Consider the following 15,969-nt stretch of genomic DNA (forward strand, 5'->3'; position numbering starts at 1 on the left):
TTCTTTCACAATTTGTATGTCATTGGATGGCTTCCTGTTTTTCCCATTATTTCCAGGCCTTATTTCTGCTCAAAAGAATTGTCTTTACTTTTGCTTTTCTTCTTTTAATTTCTGCAATACAACCTTTTGTGCCTCTCCAATTTAAAATATTTGTGGTCCTTAGGAGTATTGAAATGCTGATGAGCATTGAATTTCTTTAATGTTGATACTGCAGTATCACAAAGCAAGCAAATCATCTTATCTTTAGCAGAAACAAGGTAATACTGCAATTCCCAATCCTCATGAAAAAATCTGCTTTCTTCCTTCAGCATTCTCTTGGTCTTTGACATGATGGGCTGTTAAGCAGACAGTTAAAAAATTCTGTCAAGCTATGCAACTATTCACAAATTCCACATCAAACAGAAGCACAGTGCACTGTTGTCAAGTGCTGGTAACAGACTGGCATACTTGACCCCCATAAACTCTTGCCAACCAGTCTTGTGTGGTAGTGGCAACAGTCTGGTGGGGGAAGTTAGAACCAAATCACGAGGGTAGCAGCCATCAATTTAGCCCTTTTGGCTGCTGATATTCTAATTGTGCTGGTCAATCTAGGAGGGTTATTTCATTGAAATTTATTTCATTCTTTGGTATTTTAAATATGTTCATTTTAAAAATAAAATAAAAATATAAAAGATGAACAAAAATGTATTGTAAAAGGTTTTGTTCTGTAAAATTTGGATTTTGTGGCCTTAGGGCTGCAGGTTCCCCACCCCTATAGTCTAAAACGTAGGCAGGCCTGCCCCAGGGGCACACTGGAGTTGCCTGATACTTGTTCCTGGCAGCGGGGGGCCGGACGGGCCAGCTGTAGGCTTAGTGCCCCTGGGAGTTGGAGCAGGCTCTGGCCCTCCCAGAAACCCAGCGGCTACAGGACAAAGCGGGAGGAGGGTGGGGCTGACCAGGTAGTGAGGTACGACAGGCACTGCACGTACAACACACCTCATCCAGTGCAACTGCAGTATATGGCAGAGAATCTGCTTATGGTGGCCGTCCTTACCCCTTTTCTGGAATATTTGAAATTTCCCCAGGAAATGCTTCTGAACTAAGGAGAAACATTTAAATTTAAAGAAGCTGTTGTTTTAGGGAGCACGGACTTGCTAGAAGATGATGTAGGAAAAACATGTAGGAGAACTGGGAAAAGAATACAAAGGCAATGCCTATCATTTCGCATAAAAACTGCAGTCACTTTTCTTCAGCTTTCTCAGAGACTCTGTGTGGGACAGAGACCCTCGCTGCGTCAGCCGACTTGCCCACTGCAGCTCCTGTGCCCCTTGCTGCAGAGTCGCCTCCCGAAGGCGGGGCTCACTCCTGCCAGGGGCTCCGGCAGAGCTGTCAGGGTCTCCCCAGTCGCACTTTCAGAACTGCCTCTGGCAGTTCAGTGTCACTGGAGAAAAGTAAACAGAGTAAGTAAGCGTCCTTTGGAGATTTTGTATGCAAAGATGGCTCTCCCAAATCCCAGTCTTTCAGCTCAGGATTATATTTGTAATTTAAAAACATCACTTGGCGCAGGAGGGAGAACTTTGTGTGAAGCTGTCCTCTGTTTTTTTTACCCACTTGTAGATTTGGATTTACGTCTGTTTTATACAAGCTCTGTCATGTTTCCAGTATTTTGAATTGCTGTTTCCAAATCTTGCGTGGACTCTTGCCACTGTGAAAGAAGAAAACCTTCATGTCTTCAAAAATTGGGTAATCTTTGTACACATCTGACAATTGCCAGAGCTATGTCATAAATCATAGGCATCCAAAAAGTAGATAGTTAGCTGTCATCATCACTTGCTTAAGAATTGTCTTTCAGATTTGTGTGTGTTTGGTCAGTGTTGTTGGCACCGATGCAGAGAATCAGACTGGCCTGAGCAGAAGGAGCACACGCAGCCGGGGGCTGGGCCTGGGTTCAGTTTTGCGCACGCTCCCTCCCACCCCGAGTAGCCTGGGGAACTATTAGTTTTACCCCAAATATCCATCCATGTAGGCAGGGTGGTGTACTCTTCTGTCTTTCTGGCTTTGCTGCCTCTCGTCCTATAATTCAGATGTTTTTGGTTAAAGATATTCTTGTTAGTAACTGACAAGTGTTTTTGCAGGTGCGTTCGGGGAGGGGCTTCATTTTTATTTTAATACACATTGATTTCTCCCCACACAGGACTTTGTTGATGGTGTAGCAGTATCCTAAGTGGTAGCCTTCTGAGCAGCAGTATGAGTTGACATTCAAGTGCTTTTAACTATTCAGGCTGCTTTTTTATACTAGACCTTGAAAACCAGAGTCTAAAGTAACATACCCCAAAACGTAATGCTTTGATATTTCATACTCTTTATGTACCACATCAGAAAGAATGTGTCGGAGTGAGTTTGTTACGGCAGTCGTTTCACCTCCATAGAACACTTAATCTTACTGACATCTTGTGGAAAAATCATATGTGTGTGTCTTAAAATTCATCTTTTTATGTTCTTTCAAATGTATGTTTCCTACATAACATACTCGAAGAATGAAAGTGTCACCACAGATAAATCCTCCTTAGCCAGGATCTACCTGCTCTGGTCTACTCTCACTTCGACTCTTGGGCGTAAGAACCAAGTCATTGCATGTCATTCAGTTTTCCTGCCTTAAGAATGAATGTCCTATGTAAAATAGTGGATGTAGTGTACCACTCAGCCAAGGCACTGACTTCAACTTCATGTATATATATTGTTTCAAAGTTATTTACATTTATTTAAACTTTTAGATTGGATTGTTTACTATTGCTCTGTGTGAAGATACATACCTTTAGGTAAACTACATTTTTAACCTCCATGAGCTGATTTTGGTTCATTTTATCAACTTAAGCACACCCTGTTAGTAGGGAAAATGAACCTCAGGTTTTAAGCATTGGCCTGAGGACAGTGAAGCCACTTAACGTAATTTATGCTTTTGACTGTTATGTTTCCAGAGAGGGAAGCCTTTACAGATTCTCTCAGTTCTTTAGGGGGCAGAACACTTGTTTCAAGAGATGTGACAGAAAAAAAGAAAGGAATATATGAACTTTATGAAATGTTGACTTAGTTCAAATTTCAAAATGAGATCTGAGACAAAACACTAAGGCGCTAGCAGGGAGGCGTTCACTAAAATAGAGTCCTACCTCTAAAACCCAGGTTAGCAGAAAGTGTTTGACAGTTTGCTTGGTATATTTTAAATAATGTGGTGGTTTACAGTTTTTTCTAATTCATTTAAATATACATAATTTAAACCTGAGCTACTCACAGACACAAAGGAGTAGCCATTAGTTAGACACTTGGTGAATATCCAGGAACATCCTGTCAGTGCTTACTCAGAATCCAACAACCCAGCACATAAATGATTTTATTGTTAATTTGTGGTATTTACTTTCATCTGCAGCATTTGGAGTTTAAAAATAGTGTCAAGGGTCCTAATAGAAGTAGTGTCCTAAGGCCAATTACCATACTGACAATCAGCGGATAAAATTCTGGACATGAGATTCTTCGCACTCTAATTATCCCTGAGGTTGAGAAATAAAGAAATGTCTTCCATTAGAAAATCCCATTCAAGTCAAGTCCTCCTCTACAGTTCATAACTGAAAGAGGTTTACATAACTAGCATTTAACCAGATTTTACTTGCCTTTGGAGGAAAAGAATCTTGTTTTTTTTGTTTTGTTTTTGAGACAGAGTCTCACTCTGTCAACCGGGCTAGAGTGCTGTGGCGTCAGCCTAGCTCACAGCAACCTCAAACTCCTGGGCTCAAGTGATCCTCCTGCCTCAGCCTCCCAAGTAGCTGGGACTACAGGCATGTGCCACCATGCCCGGCTAATTTTTACTATTTTTAGTAGAGACGGGGTCTCGCTCTTGCTCAGGCTGATCTCGAACTCCTGAGCTCAAGCGATCCTCCCGCCTCAGCCTCCCAGAGTGCTAGGATTACAGGCATGAGCTGCCACGCCCAGCCTGGTAGAAAAGAATCTTGTTCTCAACCTGATTTCTGTAAAGAAAAATCCTACATCAAAAATATAGGGTGTCATCCATGTGATAGGACAGTCTATTAGTTGTAACCAAGTGAAACATTTCTCATGGTGGGGTGGACTATAATACAGTGATAGAGGGTCAGAGCTTCGGGTTTCCACTGTTTGTTTTAAATATCCTTGGGTTATTTATTTATTTATTTTTTTAACCCTTCCAAGGTAGCATCAGCTTTGGAAAGCGTCACCTGTGGGATTGTAGAAGGCAGTAGTATACGATCTCAGGGAGCCTCCACTCGATGCCAGTACTCCAGCCAACTACTGCTCTGACCCACAGCGATAGTGCAACTACCCACCACCACCATTTGTACACATGAGGAGTTCCGGTTGTAGTCAGTTGGCAGCATCGTGCGTATGAGGAGGTGCAGCACACAGACAGCTCCAGGACTCTACATCCATGGCTTCTTTCCATCTCACTGCTTCAGGCTTCCAATTTGTGTTTCTCTTTATGGCTCCATTTCTCCATACTGCCATTGTATTCCCTTCTCTTCAGTATGGTTTTAGAGTGCAGCCAATTATTAGACTTTCCTTGTCTACTCGTTCAATATACGTACATCTTTGCTGTTTGAAAGGTGTTACAGCTGTCAAAGAATCTTCATGGACCTGAAGATAATTTCTTGTGAAGTTGAATGCAAGTGTACTGTCATTCATAGTGTTTATATAAAAATACCAGGAATCTTCAGTTTGGCTACCTTGATATATAGCATTGGGTTATCATGTCACAACATTGAAATACATTTATTTTTAAAAGCTTCTATAAAAAATAATAAATCATAAGCAGGGCTGGCAAGGGAGCCAGTAGCCTGACAACAGAGGCCCTTGTTTATATGCAGGGCCAAGAACTTGGTATTTGTATTCCAGGCAGTTGGGAACTACTGAAAGATGTTAAGGAGTGGAGCAATGTGACGAGCAGATTTGTGTGTGAGAAAGCTCGCCCAGTGGCATTTTGTAGGATGGCTTGAACGGGCTGAGGCTGGAAGCAGGAGGCTCTTTGGGCAGTGACACATGTGTGATGATGGGGCCAGAAGAAGGAAAGAGAAGAGACGCAGGGGAAATATTTAGGAGGCAACCCTGGCAAGGCTGGGTGATTATGTTTGAGAGGAGAAAGAGGGCAGGGTGGAAGCTAGCACCCAGGTAAGAGCTCAGGTGACGGGCTGGGTCACAGGAAGCAGGCAGGGCCAGGGGCGCAGTGGGTGATGAGTCAGAATCAGGATGTGGAGTTTCACTCACCTGCGGGATAACCCCTGGAGCTGGCAGCCGGTTCTCAAGTTCAGGAGAAAGTCCAGACTACATCCCAATTTGGTAACCATCAATATATTGGTAGGTATTTTATTTACTTTTATTTTTTAATTTACACAATGACTTATTTTGGGCGGCAAATACATTTGGATCAATAAAGCCTTATGGTAATTACCGATGTGTGATTTGTTCATGAAGTCAAATTTGTATAAACCTTCTTAATTAAAAAAATAAATGTATATGTTTTTATTACAGTGTTTGTGTCTTTTTTTAATTTTAAAGAAATTATAGGTACAAATAGTTGTAATATTTGTGGGGTACATGTGGAATGTTTTGATATAGACAATGTATAATAATCAAATCAGGGTAATGGAGTATCCATCACCTCAAGCACTTACTTCTATTTGTTAGGAACATTCCAATTCCACTATTTTAGTTATTATAAAATATACAATAACTTATTGGTAACTAGAGTTACCCCGTTGTGCTACCCGATATTAGATCTTGCCCATTCTAAGTGTATCTTTGTACCCACTGGCATCTCCACGCCTCCCTGCTCCCTGCTGCACCTGCTGCACCTGCCGCCCGCGGGATCGGCTGCTTTAGTGTTTAGCTCCCGCACGGGCGTGAGGACCTGTGAGATGTCTTTCTGTGCCTGGCTTATTTCACTCAACATCATGTTCTCCAGGTCCATCCACCTTGTTGAGAATGACAGGATTTCATTCTTTTTACGGCTGAATAACATTCCACTGTGTGTGTGAACCACATTGTCTTTACCGGTCGTCTGCGACGGACACTCCGGCCGGCTCCCGCCGTGGCTGTCGGGGACCGCGCTGCGGGAAACGCGGGAGCGCGGGCGCCTCTCACGTGTTATTTCCTTTCTCTGCTGCTGGATCCTACGGGAGTTCGACTTTTAGTTTTTCGAGGCACTTCCATGCTGTTCTTCCCGGTGGCTACGCTTCTTTACGGCCACGCTGCTTTACGGCTAGACTGCTTTACGGTCCTGACTGGTAGGCGTTGGAAACCGCGAGAAGGCGCGAGAGAACCGCGGAGCGCGCAGACTGGTGGGAAACACGAGCTGAAGCCCAAAGCGTGGTTTGTTTTCAGCCGGGAAATCCGAGCCAGCCGCGTGGGGAGGAGCCCGGGGAAGCCGGGGCGAGGGAGGGGAAACCCGGGCAGGCGTGTTTGGTCGCTGGGGGCCGCCGCCCCGAAGCGCCTGGTCACCCGCTGCCGCGGCCCGCGCTCCCGACCTTCTCCTACCAGCGTTCGGGAGGCGAGTCCTTCTAAAGCTCCTCTGGGAGTCCTGTTTCTCTGTCCATCCTTGTGAGAATTTGTCCTCAGCTCTTTTTCCGTGCTGTAACTCTCCAGGGAATCGCATTCGTCTGTGCTGAAAAATCCCAAACCAGCCCTCCGGCCTCGACTCACCCGCCTGGGTCCCTCCCGCCGCCTGGTTTCTCACCCTTCCGTTTCTGTGTGTGTCTTACGTACCCCACACTCGGCGTGTCACAATCGGACTGTTTGGCGTGCTGCAGTTAGGAATGGCTCCCCTCCCAGGGCCCTCCCCGCCCCTACGCATACATTCTTGTTCTGTAGTTTTGGCTTTGGTGCCACCTCTGCCACAATCTGCCCGTAACCCTGCAGGACCCCCATAGCTCTGTTCTTCCCTCGCTGTAGCACGTGCTACGCCGCGTAGCGTTGCCGCCGGCATGTCTGTCTGCCTTACTGGACTGCAAGCTACTAGGAGACAGGGCTTATGGCTTCATTGCAATTAATCCTCTTTGTTTAGTGAAAAGTGAGATTGGAAGATAAGAATTCAATAGCACTGGTCCGGGATTGATACCCTGAAAGGGAGGAAAGGACACATCTTTCTCCGGGACTGAACTGAAGGAGGCGAGAATACATGCTGATCTATGGATATTTACAGGTTACACGGGAAGTTGACGCGGGGGGCGAGGGACACATTTTCATTAATAAAGAAGGAGGTAAGTTGGTTTGCAGGCCGTTGGGGGCCAGGTAAGAGATGATGGAGAGGACAGCCGCGCCACGTGAGGGCGGGAGCTTGGCGCTGGCCTCCTGCAAAGTAACTTGCAGTCCACTAAAATCGTTCCGGATTTCCACTGTCTTTTCCGTTCCTTGTAGAGATGCGTTTCTTCAGGATGGTTTAGGTCTACCAGTATTTTTACCTGTAAGCTGTGAAATTATTCCATTTACCTATTATGAAAATAGTGGCATCTAAAGACAGAATCCTAGTCTGGGAGCTAATTGCTGTGCTTCATGAATCCCCACTTAATCTTCCATTTCCTAAATATTTACATATTAAAAAATAAAGATTGAGGTAAAACTCTTGTGCTTTATTTTTTTAAGAGTGAAAATGCCCATATTTCTTTCAATAATAAAAATGGAAATATGCTTATTTGGAAGTTTTGTTGTGAACACGACCAAGTTGTGAACTTAAAAGTTCATTCTTTTAGGGTGATGAATTCTGATAATAAAATAATGGTAACTCTTTTCAGCAAAAGAAATTTTCTGAGCACTGTTTGTCTTACCAAACCTTTGAGACTTATCCACTTGAGAACACAGTGCTTTACATTAACCATGTAGAGATCCACACACACATGCATGTGTCTATATACATACATACTCTAAGATAAAGTGGAATTCCATTTGTACAAGTAGTGGTCACATCTTTATAAAATGTGAATTTGAGTCCTGTAATGGCACTAATAAGTATTCAAACCAAGCCTGATGGAGGGAAGTGGAGGCTGAGAAACACCTGAACGTCTTGTTTTGGGGGGTGGGAAGTAATCACTGAGCTCATGCAAAACAAAGGTCCTGTTCGCTCCCAGGATGTACGTGCTCCAGGCAGTGTGGAGTCTTCTAGTGTGTCCTTTGCCATGGACAGCAGGCTACTGTTACTGCAGTTGGAAATACACTATCTGTCTAAAACAGCCGTATCCCTTTCCCCCCCAAAGTATTACTAAAGGTGGCCGCAGTTTACAATCTGAATATGTAGCTGTCTGTTGAAGGAAGCATCTGATATTAAAATGGCCCCAGTATTACTCCAGCAGAAGACATTACTACCTCTAAACTCCCTGTGCTAGATGTAGTCCATGAATTCTTTTGTTATTTTATTAATAATAAATATATGTGAAAAACCCTACGCTTCAGCTGATTTCTCGGACAAGGACCGAAGCAAGTCCTTGTAGAGGGCAGAGTTCATGAAGCGGGGGTACGAGTCTCTGTGCATCAGCGTGTAAATCTGAAGCTGCGCGTCATCGAATATGTGCTGCGACGGCTCCACCATGTTCCTGTTGATGACTTCCCGCACGCGGGAGTCCAGGCTGACCTGCCAGTGGAAACAAATGCAATTTGTAAATCCATCCCGAACTTCCATAGCTTGTTTTGTATTTTAAAAATCCCAAACTGAACAAGACCATCCAAACATCCAAAGTCTCGAAAGAGAAGCTAAAGGCATAATGAACTGAGATCCCAAAACTCCAACGGCCTCAGCGGCCTCCGGGGTTAAACAGACCACTGGGCCCACACCGGATGCCGCAGGGATTGGGGGGTGCCTGACATCTGCATTTTTCACAAGTTCCAAGAAATGCTGGTGGGGATGGCACCGATTTAGAAAACCCTAACATTATTTTGCTTCTTTAAAAGGAGCACACAATGTCATTTGAAGAAAAAAGGTAGCATTTGCTGACTTACTCCTTACTTTTTACTAGTAACAGGAGGTCTAAAACCTGGAGGCCCCGGGCTTCTGCCCAGCTAGAACACAGTGGCAGGTTTCTGGGAGCGGGTGCCGAGCCGCCTGGTGGGGTGGGCACAGGCTGAAGCGGAGCTGACTCCAGTACCCTGGAAGGTTCAAATTGTGGGGCCCAAGGGCAGACAATGGCTGTGTTTAAATCCCAGCTCTGTCGCTGCTCAGCTGTGCGGCCTTGGGCAAGATAAACTCTGTGAACTTCTCCCCAAAAGTGGGGATGACGATGATGGTGATGGTAGTTTCTAGATCTTGGTGATTCAGTGAGAATTTACTTACAGTGCTTGGCATCCACTAAGCCCCTAGGAGATGTCAGCTATTACTGCTCTGATGTTTTGCTCGTCCGAGATAAGACTGTCTCATAGACCCAAGCAAACTACTGGGCTCAGACTTTTCTGTAGGACACCAGTCAAACGAGAGTCCAGGTGGAAGCTGCAAGGATGAACTCACACATCTCTTCTGTATAAAGAACCTCAGCTGGGCCATCTCTCCACCCGTGGGCCATGGTAGTTCTACTGCCATTTGATGCATTTGCCATGAACATAAAACTGAAAATACAATTAGCTGAATCATTCGTTTAACTGTTGACTTCAGCGGTCTATCTGTCCAGATGCATATGTCCCCCTTCTTTCCTGCCCACAGGTGGTACCTCAAAGCAATACAGCCAAACAGACTCCCAGCATCTCCAGGCGTCTTCTTGCATAGCTCGCGAAAAAATGAAACCACTTGTGTCCACGCAGTTCACAGCCTGCTTATCTTTACCTTGCCCTCTGGCTCTGTTTTCAGTCACCAGGTCCTGCTGACCCCACCTCTTCCCTCCTCTCTACCTCGACCCTTGTGGCGGTCACTCAGCATCCCCTGCTGGATCTGTGCAGCAGCCTCCTAACTGGTCTTCTGGTGTCGGTCTCGGGCTCTCCAAGCCCTGCTCCCCGTCCAGCCATGGGGTAAAGTGCAAACCCCACCCTGACACCCCCGCTCCGTAGCCTGCACTGGTATGCGGGGCTCCCGGGACCAAGTCCACAGTCTGAGCCTCTGGGGCCGTTTCTGCTCTGCTGCTACCGATTCCCTGCTCCGCCCTCTTCCACTGGGGAGTTGTTCTGAACCACTCTCTTGTCCTCGTTCCCTCGTCTAGAATATCCTTTCCCCAAATCTCCAGGGGCAATGTCCCCTTCGTCCACAGGAGGGAGAGGTGCAGCGAGGGTCCAGTGAGAACTGAGGTTCAAAGCTCAGCTGAGCCCGGGGCTATGCTCTTAAACTTTTCCAAGCTTTTACACTTCAAATAATAAACGTTTAAGTTTGGGAGGAAAGGGTCATCTTATATAATTTTTGCTTCATAAATTTGCTAAGATTTTTTTGGTTGTATTAATGCCTGAAAAGACACTGATGAAAAATATTGCCTTAAAAAAGAAAAACCCAACATAGCAAGACCTCATCTCCAAAAAAAAAAAAAAAAGGAAAATTATGACAAAATAAAAATATGTAGAAGCCATAAATTAAAGGCCAAAAATTCTTTGCTTCTTATTAATCCAAAATGAAAATAAGTTTCTGAACTCAGTATTCAAACATGTCAGCTGAGTATCTCCAACTTAGCAACACAAACTTAAGTCAGTCAACTGTCCTGCCATTTGGTCAGCCTAAGCCAGACATGTGGGAGTCATTTGAGACTCTGGGGTTTGCCTTAAACCAAACCCTTCCTGTCTCGTCTCTTCAGCTGGCCTGGCAAGGCCCTCAGCGTGTCTGGTTTGGGCTCCTGCATTAGTCCCCTAATGTCCTCTCCCCCTAGTCAGCTCCTACTCCCTTCTGCAGCCATGCTGGTCACCCAAAAATCCAAATTCCATGATATTATTATAGCAGGTGAAAATCCAAGGGCCTTCCCAGGATAAAAATCCCAGCTGCTCAGCATGGCACCCAAACATCCCCATGCTCTCGGACCACCCGTTTCTAAATCTGCTCGCGTGCCTGCCACCAGCCCTCACGGCATGATGCGGCCCTGCACTCCCGGCACACTGGACTCTTCACACTTGTCCTGCTGGACGGGTTCACGCTTTCCTCCTGCCATCTAGTCCCGTCCCCTGGGGCGTCCTCATCCCGCTGTGTTTCTGGTCACGTGCTTTTCATTATCCTCCGTCCATCCATCGCAGCCTCTCCAGTGTCTCCACCGCACTCCCGCCCCACCCCTGGGCCTCTGAGCACCGAGCCGTGTCCCCAGAGGTCCCTGTCTATCTGCCCACTTCTCTGGGAGCTGCGTGACAGGAGAGGCCCAGCTTTGTTAACCTTGCATTCTTACCAGCACACAGTAGGAAATAACGAATGATTGTACACTTAGAGCTACAAAGCACTTCATTGTGAGAACAATCTAACTTCCTAAATTTTAGATTTGAAGAAACTAAAACCTCTGAGAGGCTGGGTGTGGTGCCTCCAGCCTGTAACCCAGTACTTTGGGAGGCTGAGGCAGGAGGATCAGTTGACGCCAAGAGTTTAAGACCAGCCTGGCAACATAGTGAGACCTCAGCCTCTATAAAATATAAGAAAAATTAGCCAGGCGTGGTGGTGCCTGCCCGTAGTTGCAGCTACTCAGGAAGCTGAGGTGGGTGGGAGGATCGTTTGAGCCCAGGAGTTCGAGGCTGCAGTGAGCTATGACTGGACCACTGCACTCGAGCCTGGGTGACAGAGCGAGACTCTGTGTCAAAAACAACAACAACAACAAAAAAGCCACTCTGAGAGGTGGAAAGTTGCCCAATTTCACTCATGTGATAATCTCTCGGGTATAACGGAACGATACTCTGGGGAAAACCTCTGCAGCATCAGCATCCTATCAGTGATGCTAGCACTCTAGAAAATAAAGACACCTGTAAAAAAGATTTTGCTGTAAAAAAGATTTTGCTAAGAATAACAGGGTAATTTTATTTCAAGGAAGCCCTATAGGGTGTAATATTTATAAACAGTGTAAATAGCAAAATGCATAGACTCCCCCTTTGGGAGAATCTGATAAAAGTTACGGATACCTTTTCCAGAAAAATGCATGCAATTTTTCACAGATTTCAGGGGCACTCGGAGCCCATCAGTGGGCCCACAGTCAGAGGGATTCGAATACTGTGGATGTGGACAGAGCCGTTCTCCACATTTGAGTGGCTGTTACTGCGCAACGTGAGCACGACCAAGCACGGAAGGGGTCAGTGCCACCCACGGCCTCCTGGGAGAAAGGACTTTCATGGTCACATACCTCTTTAGGAGAAAGAATAGAAATGTAGTCGTCATATATTATCCTTGCTTTCTCTTCGATAATGCTTTTATTAGCTTCTTTTTTCAGTTCCTCACAGGCCATCCAGAAAAGCATATTTTCTTCACTGAATTCTGTTCGGAGGAATTCTCGGAAAGCGTTTCTTCCTGCTGGGGTGATCATTAATTTGTCGAATGACTGAGCCCAGGCGTTGACTTCTTCCAGCGTGGGAGATGGGCTTCATGGAGACCGAGAGAGAGAGGGCAAGAGGGGATTGTTATTGGTAGTTAATTTGAATTTCATCACTAGAAACATATCTTTCCTCCTCCAGGAATGAAAAATGTATGCATTTAGGGCCTTTTAGGAAGGGAAAGAGCTGTTCTTCCGTCCTCAAGCCTTTGGCAAAAACACAAGTATGATCCTTCCATATTGTTTATCTGGATTTCATGGCTACTGCCAAAATGCTTGCAAACGAAGCTGCTAAAATAAATGCTAACAACACACTTGTTTACAATTAGACATACCTTGCAATATTTTTTAAATTGTTAAAAGTAAAGAAAAATCCTACAACCATCTGATCCAAAATTTCCTAATCACCTATAACAGAACTAAGTCAGATTTGATGACACTAAACCTCTAGAGTAACAATGGGGCAACTGTCTTTTTTTTTTTTTATTTTTTTGAGATAGGATCTTGCTCTGTCACCCAGACTAGAGTGCAGTGGCATCATCGTAGCTCACCGTAGCCTCGAACTCCTGGCCTCAAGCAATCCTCCCACCTCAGCCTCCCAAAGTACTAGGATTATAGATGTGAGCCACCATGCCTTACTGTATCTATTTAACATATTTTTAAATTATGTAATATTTGAGAAATAGAAAAGAATATATGTAACATAAATGCAAGTTAAAAAGGTGACAGCACAATAAACACTTATGAATGTACCATTAACCTTAAGACCCAGAACATCACTGACAAAGTTGCGTGTGCTCTTGTGCTACTTCTACTTGCTACTCTCCTCTGCCTCATCCCCAAAGGAACTGCTGTACTTGATTTTGGGTTTATCCTTTTGTAGTTATTTTTTACTTCTATTTTACCTATATTGATGTCAAAAAACAGAGTCTGTTTAAAAATCAATGATAGTTCTTTTCCTTTTTTTTTTTTTTTTTTATGGCAGAGTCTCATTTTGTCGCCCAGGCTAGAGTACCGTGGGGTCATCTTAGCTCACAGCAACCTCAAACTCCTGGACTCAAGCGATCCTCCTGCCTCAGCCTCCTAAAGTGCTGGGATTATAGGCATGAGCCACCAGCCACTGCAGCAGACCTGAAAAACGCATTCCTTAGTTCTTTTTAATAAATATTACAAAAATGGCTTACTATACATTGTCTTCTGCTTGTTATTATATGTGGCCAGAGTTCCTGAGTAGGATTCACCCCTAACTTTCCATCCTTGTACTCTCCTTATCAGGTTTGGTATCATTATTACATTGGCCTCCTAGATACCTGGGTAGTTATGCAAAAGTTGTATAATCTTGGAATGAGCTATTTCTGGAATGTTTTGTGGAACTGGCCTACAAAACCATGTGGATTCAGTGTTTATTCTGTAGAAAGATGGCATGGGTTGAATTGTGTCCCTCTAAAAAGATATGTTGAAGTTCTACCCCCCAATATCTCAAAATGTGACTTTATTTGGGAATAAAGTCTTTGCAGATTTATCCGAGTTAAGCTGAGGTCATGGGGGTGAGACCTCATCCAGTATGACTAGTATCCTTATAAGAAGGAGAAATCTGGACACAGACAGTCACGCACAGAGGTGAGGTGACAGGAAGACACACAGAGAAGATGGCTGTGTGACCAGAGGACCTGTCTGCAAGCCAAGGAACGCCAAGGATTGCTGTCGCTCCCAGAAGCTGGGAGAGGCGGGAAGGAGCCTCCCCAGCGCCCCCAGAGTGCAGAGAAAGCGCGGCCCTGCTGCCTGTGGCTCTGGGACTTCCAGCGTCAAGAACTGTGAGGCGATAAATTTCTGTTGTTTTAAGCTACTGAGTTTTTGGTACTTTGTTATGGCAGTCCTAGCAAACTAATACAGAAGGTTATTAATTACTGACATAATGTAATAGTTACAGGACTATTCTGACCCTTGACTTCTTCTTGACTCTGTTTTAGTAATTTCTCCCTATTTGGAAATTTGTTCCGGTGTGTGAATTATCAAGTTCACTTCATAACATGTTCCTAGTGTTATCATACTATCAATCTCTGCTGGGTGTCTATTTTGCTTTCCTTCCTAATATTATTTTGTTGTTGCCTTGTCTTTGTTTTTTTGACCAGTTACAGCCGAGGGTATCTATTGTGTCTTTTTAAAAAATAAGCTTTTTGCCTTGATCTCCTCCACTGTGTCTCTCTTTTTTTTTTTTTTTTTTTTTTGAGACAAAGTCTCGCTTTGTCGCCCGGGCTAGAGTGAGTGCCGTGGCATCAGCCTAGCTCACAGCAACCTCAAACTCCTGGGCTTAAGCGATCCTACTGCCTCAGCCTCCCGAGTAGCTGGGACTACAGGCATGCGCCACCATGCCCAGCTAATTTTTTCTATATAGATTTTTAGCTGTCCAAATCATTTCTTTCTATTTGTGGTGGAGACGGGGTCTCACTCTTGCTCAGGCTGGTCTGTGTCTCTGTTTTGCATTTCATTAATTTCTGTGTTTATATATCAGTATCTCCCTCCTTTGACTTTTTCATACTTATTCTTAAATTGGACACTTAGCTCGTTAATGATCAGTCTTTCTTCTTTTCTGATATAAACATTTAGGGCTATATATTTTCCCTACTTACTGCTTTCCCTCCATCCCACAGGTTAGATATGTAGCACTTTCATGTAAATCAGTTACTTATTCTTTGACTTGGGAGTTACATGGAAGTGATTTAAAAAATATCAAACATGAGGATTTTTAGTTGTTTTTTTTTATTTCTTACTTCTATTTTAATTGTTTTGGGGTCAGAAAGGCAGTCTGTTGTTTTAATTTTTTTATTTTTGAGACAGTCTTGCTCTGTCACCCCAGCTAGAGTTCAGTGATGTCATCATAGCTCACAGCAACCTCAAACTCCTGAGCTCAAGCGATCCTCCTGCCTCAGCCTCCCAAGTAGCTGGGACTACAGGCAAGCACCACCACATCTGGCTAATTTTTTCTGTTTTTAGTACAGACAGGGTCTTGGTCTTGCTCAGGTGGTCTCCAACTCCTGAGCTTAAGCGATCCTCCCACTTCATCCTCCCAGAGTGCTAGGATTACAGGTGTGAGCCATTGCACTCGGCCACAGTCTGTTTAATAATGATCCTTGAAATTTATTGAGACATTTTATTTGTTAGTCAATTATTATAAATGTTTCATCTTTGCTTGAGAAGCATATGTATTTTCAAATGGTTAGAGGCAGGTATTTAAAATATAGCTTGTTAATTACATTTTTTCAAATTACTATAATTTGTCTTAAATTTCTATCTCTTAAGTAAGAAAGGAATGTGGAAATCTCCCACTATGGTAGCAGATTTGTAAATTTCTTGCTTTAGCAACATTTGCTTTTTATGTTTTGGAACCATAAAAATTGTTATACCTTCTTAGTGACTTAAACTCTTAAACATTTTAGTAGTGAAACTCTCTATCCCTAAAGTGCCTTTAAAACTTTTTAACATCTATTTTGTTTGATATTAATGCATGGAAAAAGAATAGGAT

At 44.1% G+C, this 15,969-nt stretch overlaps 1 protein-coding gene across 2 annotated transcripts in view; it reads right to left on the reverse strand.

The window, feature by feature from the left end:
• Positions 1–7,604: 7,604 nt before the first annotated feature.
• RGS20 (regulator of G protein signaling 20) overlaps positions 7,605–15,969 on the reverse strand; it is a 61,692-nt gene continuing 53,327 nt past the window's right edge. For both annotated transcript variants that reach the window (XM_045561000.1, XM_045561001.1), the window contains exons 4-5: positions 12,261–12,495; positions 7,605–8,620 (exon numbers count right to left, since the gene is read on the reverse strand). In XM_045561000.1, the coding sequence (XP_045416956.1) occupies positions 8,432–8,620; positions 12,261–12,495 (424 nt within the window). In that variant the 3' untranslated portion in view covers positions 7,605–8,431. The remainder of the gene's footprint in view (positions 8,621–12,260; positions 12,496–15,969) is intronic.

This window comes from Lemur catta, chromosome 9 (assembly GCF_020740605.2).
Source record: "Lemur catta isolate mLemCat1 chromosome 9, mLemCat1.pri, whole genome shotgun sequence".
Lineage (NCBI taxonomy): Eukaryota > Metazoa > Chordata > Mammalia > Primates > Lemuridae > Lemur > Lemur catta.